This window comes from Nelusetta ayraudi, unplaced genomic scaffold (genome assembly GCF_046127955.1).
Source record: "Nelusetta ayraudi isolate G7.1 ecotype Tasmania unplaced genomic scaffold, CSIRO-AGI_Nayr_v1 ptg000016l, whole genome shotgun sequence".
Lineage (NCBI taxonomy): Eukaryota > Metazoa > Chordata > Actinopteri > Tetraodontiformes > Monacanthidae > Nelusetta > Nelusetta ayraudi.
This window is the reverse complement of record NW_027466066.1, coordinates 932,703-940,704: the sequence shown is the minus strand read 5'-3', so window position 1 is coordinate 940,704 and position 8,002 is coordinate 932,703. Positions and strand designations below refer to the sequence as shown.

The 8,002-nt window shown below is 43.1% G+C and overlaps 1 protein-coding gene across 2 annotated transcripts in view; it reads left to right on the top strand.

Annotated features, from left to right (window-relative positions):
• The first annotated feature begins 5,325 nt into the window (after nucleotides 1–5,325).
• The window catches only part of igf2bp1 (insulin-like growth factor 2 mRNA binding protein 1), a 43,220-nt gene continuing 40,543 nt past the window's right edge, over nucleotides 5,326–8,002 (top strand). The window contains exons 1-2 of one of the 2 annotated variants that reach the window (XM_076023665.1): nucleotides 5,326–6,463; nucleotides 7,650–7,710. In XM_076023665.1, coding sequence (XP_075879780.1) covers nucleotides 6,289–6,463; nucleotides 7,650–7,710 — 236 coding nt within the window. In that variant the 5' untranslated portion in view covers nucleotides 5,326–6,288. The remainder of the gene's footprint in view (nucleotides 6,464–7,649; nucleotides 7,711–8,002) is intronic. The other variant, XM_076023666.1, reaches the window with a different exon arrangement.

Below are 8,002 nucleotides of genomic sequence, written 5' to 3'. Positions count from 1 at the left end.
ATGTTTCCCTTTCTTTTTTTCTGTCTTTTAAATTCAGATTGCAGCTACAAATCATTTTGTGGGGAACACTCAGTGTTGACGGCAGAATCTCCATCAGCGTAAACGCTGACCCGTCTTTTCCTTTACATGTCTGTTCAAAAATCTTGTCACAGAGAACAAACAAAACTTTGTCTGTTATCGTTCTCTTTATTTCTCACCCCCAACGGTCATCATTCCAGGTGAAGACTCTTCAACTCTTCAAGCTACTTCTCTAACCTGAAGTCGTTTTCCTCCCCTCCTTAAAGACAACAGAACATGACAAGGCAGGTTTTTGGAAAGCTTATTTTAGGGCGGATGAATCTGCAGTCGGTGATTCTAGTCTGTCGACCGGTGCGTTTGGTTCAGACGGAACCATTGACAGATTCTGAGCTTCTTTTCTGGCCAGAGGGTCATCGTGCTGGGGGGGGGGACAGTTCAGCCAGTTTGACTCATCCATCTGACTGAAGTGAAGAGCAAGAAGCTTCATTTGACTTTTCTTACAAACACCAACAAGGCAACACCTGTCAACACGAGGTTTGGTCTTTTTGGGGGATTTGAAGATAGTAAGAAAATGATAGCTACTATTTTCTTAGCGCTGGAGTCGACAAGTGCACTGTAAAAGGAATAAGAAATATTATTATCTGGATAATCATATTCAAGAACAGTGTTTTTCAACCACCGTGCCGCGACACACTAGTGTACTGTGAGAGAATGTCAGGTGTGCCGTGAAAAATTGTCCAATGTCACTGAATTGGTCTAAAAAAAAACAAAAAAACATTACATTGTCAAGGAAATGTGTTTTAAAAAGAATGCAAGTCTATTTGTCTCCCAGGATATCAGCTTTGTGTGAATGTAAACAGGCCCAGGTTTCACACTGAGTGAGCATAAATAGATTAAGAGGCTATACTGTCATTATTAGGCAAAAAAGTGTCACTTTATATCTGTAGTTGTTTAGTGGTGTGGCATGGGAATTTTTTCAATGTAAAAAATGTTTCTTACCTCAAAAAAAGGTTGAAAGACAGTTGTAGAGATCCCTTGAAAGAATATTGCAGTTCCCAAACGGTTCCAATCTGTGAAATGATCAGATAATGACAGGGATGAGTACGTTTCTCCGGCAAATACACTAAAATTTATGATTTCGTTCTGGATTTGACCTAAAGCGTAGAATTTTAAATTGTATTTCTGCACGCAGAAAGCAGACTCTTAATTTGTATCGCCGCGTTGGCGTCGAAGCTACTGTACGATGCCGCAGAGTCAGGGTCTTTCAGTTGCAGGCACTTGATTAGTTCAACAACACCTGAAGAATTGCCACATTTTCCGTTACCTACAACGCTGTGACCTGAGTAAGGACGGAGGGGAAAAATGAACTTTAACCCATTTGCGTGTACTGAGGCAATTTGGCTCCTCCTCCTGCATTCCCACCCAAATCACCCTGTTTCTCTGCAGCCTTTGACCTATAGACCCTCCCCCAACACACATGCTCAGTCTTATGATGCCATCGATAGCAGTGTTTTGGCTTCACAAGTTCTTTTTTTTTTTTTTTTTAATACATAACATTCTTTTTACATTTTAAGAAAACGCATGATGCCCATTTTTAATAATTCTAAAGATGTTACCACTTTTTTTTTATTGCCCTCAAAGTTTACTCTGACATATTTAATAACTTTAAATTTAGCTTGTAGCATTTTTAAAAAAGCTTTCACAAAATAAAGAACTGAAACCTATGTGATTGTCAAATCTATGGCATTTTACTGGTTTATATGTTTAGTAACTTTGCATGTTGGATGTTTTAACTACAGAATAAACAAAAGTAATTGGCAAATGAATACATTATAAAACTGTAGCTTTAATTGTCTTTTAGGTGGCAAACACTAATGCTTTAGCTTGAAGCTAAAGGGAGGGTTGGGAACTTGCAGAGATCTAACTCTGTCTGAATTTTAAATCTGTACGTTATCTTGGTGCAGCGCCCCACCCCAATCCACCAATTCAAGAAAATATCTTAAGGGGCCACAAACGGGGCATGACTACTGTATACGTTTAAGTGAACTAGGAAGGGAGTTAAACTTGTTTATGTGTATAGAATTTTTCTTTATCTGAAGTTAAGAATGCTGGCAGTCAAAAGTTCGTTTTTATCAATCATCACGTAACATGTGGATTCAATTTAATAATTAACAGAGACCGAGGAACATAATTATAGTCGCAGGGGACAATCAGCTTACATTACAACTTTTTGTAAAATCATGTGCAGAAAAACGCAAATGCTTATCGCAAGTGTGTTTTTCTCAGGGGAAAAACTCTGAAACTGTACACATCAACGTTAGCACTCTAGCTAACAAGTGCGACTGAAGAACAAAATGAGTTCTAAAAATATTTTGGAATTTCAGATTCCTATTAGTTACACCCATTTGCAATTATTTAAAAAGAAAATACTATAATTAATATTATTAATGTTGTTCCACAAGTGTCAAAGTACATCCGTGTTAGTATTTGACCCCCAAACCATGACCTCACCAGTTCTCGCTCTGCCTCTCTCTCTCCCTCTTCCTTTTCTCTCTCTATGTGAGAGAGAGGGGGGAGGGAGAGAAAGCATGAGACATAGGGGAGGGGCAGAGATTGAGGGGTACAAACCGTCCCAGGACAAAGTAGAAAAAAAACTTGCATGTTCTGAGGGCTCTAGTAGAAGAGGTAGTCCAAACATGTGTATCAGCTTTGCAGCAATTAGAGCACTAAAATGACTGCCAATAAATGAGAAAATAATCAACTGTACTGTAAGACTGTACAAAGGCTTCCTGAAACTCTGATTACTCAGTAATTACATAATGATACAAAAAGTATTTCTTCTGTACGCACTCCCTCAGGCTGTGCGAACAAGGTAAACATGTTGCTGTAAACTAAATTTAAAGTTAATATTCAGCTGTTGTGTTGCACAATGTTTTGTCTGTCTACTGATTTCATTTTGATGCCCCAGACAGGGTTTTTTTTTTTTTTTTTTTTAATGTGCATTCAATTAATACCCTATGACCCAACACATACTAAGTGTGGCGCATTGCTACTAATTACGGGAAGAATGTTCCTTGTTGAGGGTCGGTTAACAATGTTAACCTCCAGGCCACTAGGGGGTGCTGCCAAAGATGGTAAGAGCAATTTTTTTTTGGGGGGGGGGAGTCACTTTAATCCAACTGTATCATGGCAAAATATCAGAAGTTTGCTCAACTGATTAGGCCAGCACATTTGAATTTTGTTCCATGTCTCCTAACAGTAGCACATATCACCTTTACTATACAGGATATGTTTTACAGAAATTGAAAATTGTACTGAACTAGTTCAGATAGGGTTTAACTTAGGGGGAATTTGCATGGCTGTCTCAGTAGTGTTAAACACTGATTTACTCCTATTCTCAACAGCAACAATACTGCTAATCACAATACTGATAATACACGCAAATATATTGTATGGCAAATGGTAAATAGTACATTTAAGAGTCACACTTACTTTTTTACATTACTTTTTAGATGTAGAGGGGGAATAACATTTTTTTTTTGGGGGGGGGGGGATCATTGTGTTACTACATCTTATAATAAAATGTGCTCACCTTGAACCAGAAACTGTTGTTCATTGTGTTTTATTACATCAAGTATTCTACTTGTTAGTTGGACTCCCTGCTTAGCTTTCTAGACTTTCTTGTTGGATTTAATATTGTCAAGAACAATGTTGGTACAAGAGAAATAAGAGACATGAGTGCAGAATACCAGATACGCTGAGACACGTTTTTATTCATTTTTAATGTAAACACACATTTCATATTTAAATCTGAAGATTAATTTAATAATTAAAAATTATTTTGTCTACATAATTTGGTTTGTTGTGGTCAATCTCAAACTGTACAAAAATACTTTTATTTTTGGTATTTATGATATTGCAAGTGTCAGAATCCCATAGTTTGCTGAAGTGCAGATTCGACTTCACGAAATCTATCAAGTATATTTCAAACAAATAGTCGTCACTGGTTAGATACGCTCAGTCGCGTGTACTGTACAGGTATTTCACGAACTGATTTTTTAACAGAGTTTATTTATTTTTAATAAATCCTCGAAAGCAAGCCTGCTCTCGCTATGAGCATGCAAACCTGCTCTCGCTATGAGCATACAAAGCACACCGTTCGTGTGTCGGTTGTAGGGTCCATGAAGCGGTGCTTTGTGAGGAGCGAGGCCAACCAATGTGTGCGACCATTTTAGGGGCTTTGGATCCATTTTGTGTCCAGGAACCATTTTCTAATCGAGCTGGCGTTGCCACAGCGTTGCGCTGACTCTCCGCTTTGACGCTCTTGGGCTTTTTGGGCTGCGTATGCTCGCGCCTAAAGAATTCGTTGCTTTACTAAAAAAAAAAACAACTAAACCTTCTCTTGCCCAAATGTATACAGAAACACGCCAACGGAACACGCATAAGTAAACTAGTCCCCGCTCTGTGCGAGGAGGGAGAGGCAGGCCTGCAACAGTGTCTCCCTCCATTTTGAGAACATACATCCACGCTAAAGGGGCACCCGCGACGTGTGTGTGTGTGTGTGTGTGTGTCAGCAGCACCATATTGCCGCTTCCCTCCTGCTAAAAAGTTACGAATTCGCAGCCCGGGGAGCGAGACAAGGGTGGTGCGGGAGAAACTCGCCTAAGTTGCATAACTCGGGTTCAAAACCGTGACCTGACAAAGTACAACTTCAGCAATTAACCCCACGGTAACGTGTGTTCAAACGGAGGGGGAGGAGGGGACGGCGGTGTAAGCGTGGAACTGCATGCAGGAGAACCCAGTTGAGCCTCAACAGCCAGGCCAGGGCGCGGCTGCTAGCAGCGGCCATAGCCGCTCTATTGTTTCAGCTAATGGCGGCGACGGCGGCGGTGAGTGGGCGATAGCCGCCGAGGAGAGGCTTTCCACAGGTTCCCTGGAGCAGGGGTTCGGTTCCCGTGGCCCCTCCGGCAAAAGTGGGGGCCCCCGGACACTTTGTTCCTTCTGAGCTCAACGGCCTCAAGTTCACTATAGGTCATTTATGTAACATCATGACAACCCAACTCCGACTCTCTTATATTCATATTTAGGGTGGGAAAGGGGAGGTGGGGGCTCTAAAATGAGCGGGCGGTACCTTGTCTTTTTCCCCCTTGTCTGCTTTTTTTTTTTTTTTTCCAAGAATAAGGTTATGCTTAGGGTGTGTATGTGTGTTACGACCATAACAAAGGCGTTTGACGCCCATAAAGTGACGTGAGTTAAATTTTGGACCATGTTAATTTCGCTGAGGCGGTGATATGGATCCGGCTGTCCGTCTTCACCCCCCGATCTTTGCCCGCATGTGCAGAAGAAGCGTATTAAGCACATGCGGAGCCACGTCATGTTGCATAAAGGGGCCCGAGGACGGCGGCAGCGCGCACACACAACGGCACCGTGCACGAATACTGTACAGAGAGGAGCGCGTGCACCACCAAGACTCTTATGTGTGCACGCGCGCCGATTCGGCGGCGACTACCCCAAGATGAGAGAGGGGGATGCCCCCTCTCCTTTCTCTCTCTCTCTCCCTCTCTCTCTCTTTCTCTCTCTCTCCTTCTCTCTCCCTCTAACCTACTCCAAAAGACCACGTGGTTTCCTCTTCGGAGAAAAAAAAAAGTGAATTAGAGTCGGTAGATGGGCGGCGTCACAGCCCTGCCGGCAGCGGGCGGATCGCCGAAAGAGGGTAGAAAACCAAAAAGAGGCGGAGAGAGAGGAAAACATTTCCCCGGTCGGATCCCGCCATAGTTTCCCCCCACTCTTCCACCACAGACCCATCACCAAATCCACCCAGTACAACCCACCTCCTCCACAGTGCAGTGATAGAGAGGCTCTAGGCTGCTGCTCTATCCATCTACAGGGGCCGACTTGCAAGTCAAGGGATACAAATTCTCCTCCTGCTTCTTCTTTTTTTCCCATTCAACTTGGATTCTCCATATGGTCATACGCTTTTGATTTCTCATTTTTTTAATTTTTTTAGTTCGCCTTCGAGAATTATTTTCCTTTCGTTTCGCGTTCTTCCTTAAAACAGCCCTTTTAAATCTTTTTTCCATCTTGCGCGATTTCCACTTTCAGTTTGTGCGGCAAGTGTGTGATCATATTTTTATTTTTGTTTGCGCCGATAGCTCATTTCAGCACAGAAAGTTTTTTTCCCTGCCGGTTCACGTTTTTATTTCCGTTATCGCTGGCTTTGTTTTGTTTTTCGTTTTTTTGGAACTTGAGAAAAAAAAACAAAATTTCACCATGCACAAGCTATACATTGGGAATCTAGGCGAAAACGTGACTGCCGAAGACTTGGGGAAAGCCTTCGACGACAACAAGATCGCGTACTCCGGACAGTTTCTCATGAAATCCGGCTATGCCTTTGTGGATTGTCCAGACGACCAGTGTGCCATGAAAGCGATCGAGACGTTTTCTGGTAAGTTTGACTGACCGCAGGTTTTACGCACAACCCCGTTCCGTTTGCTTTCATTCATTGTAAATAAGGGGTACTAGCGACAGACGCCGGTGTGTAGGAACGGACTCGCACACATACGGCAGAGCATTCGGGTTTCGCTCTCCCCCTACGCCTCGAAATTGACCACACGAACACGGAGAAATACAGCCACATGGTTATTTTATTTGCGAGATCTTTACGTTGTCCTCACGGCTGTAAGCCCCGGGGAGCCATTCAACTTGTGCTGTGGGGGGAGGGACGCATAGTACTATGAACGTATAACCTGAGCTCATGGCGAGTACGCTGCACAGATCCCCCCCCACCTCCGGTGTTACTATTTAACAAGTTATCCACACAACCACAGTAAACCAGATTAATAATACACGTGTGTGAACGATAAGAGGCATTGTGTTGCATGGTTCAGCGTTAGACTGAAGTAACTACTATGGGATGTGTAGCCTCCCCTCCCCCTTTAAACCGGCGGTCCACACTATGACAAAATATACTAAATAAAAAAAGAATTTACCCCCGTCACGACTTACCAAACAGGGGCCATCAAACCACCACGACCAGCGAGAAGCACTGTCACTGTATGGGGCTTGTTTCATTCTACTACAGCGGTGCTTTGTGGCCTGTTTGTCATGATTGCTTACAGAGGGCTATGTAACGTTAGGAGCAAGGTCGCCATGCCTGTCAGCTCTCTCTTGCTTCCTCTACATAGAACCTAACGGAGCTCCTACACATTTCCCACATTGCCCTTCCATTTACAGCGTGTGGACCTGAAATCTCACTCGAAAGCACGTCTAACTAGCTCCCTGAGACGACCCTCGTATAGTTGTCAAAAATGGATATAGCTTATTTTAGGCAACAGAGCGACGTGCCTGTGCAGTAACACGTAAATTGACTTTTTAAGGCTATGCTCATTGTCAGACGAAATCTGCAACCGTCAGGCCTTAAGTTGGCTATTTCCTCTCAAGTCCCAGAGCAGCAGCTGCAGGTTTTTTCAAAAAAATAAAAAAAGTTAGCTTAGCTTTAGCCTCAGGAGCCCCTCACAGTACCCTGAATTAAGCGTACTCCTTAAAAGGGCCTGTTGTAGCCTAGCTAGTGCACAGCTCATACACACAACGTGGCCCAAACAGACGTATTTATATATGTTTTTAATTCCCAGGTAAAATGGAACTTCAAGGGAAACGTATTGAGGTCGAGCACTCCGTCCCCAAGAAGCAAAGGTACTGATCAGCATTTTACCTCCCCCCTCCCCCTGCTCCCTAAAGTCCCTTTCATGTGTTGCATCACCTTGCACAGGACTTTTCTGACAATTGAGTTACAGACTCTAACCACAAAGCGCTATATCACGAACAAATAAAACGTGTGTGTGTATGCTATAAATGTTTCTCTGTGATAAGAAGCTATGTGGCTTTGTATATTTGGCGTATTGTCGTCGGTGGCTTGGTTGTTTTTGTTGGCGTGACTGTGTGGAGCCTCAACTTTGTCGGCCATTGCTGTGGAAGTGAGGTGGTG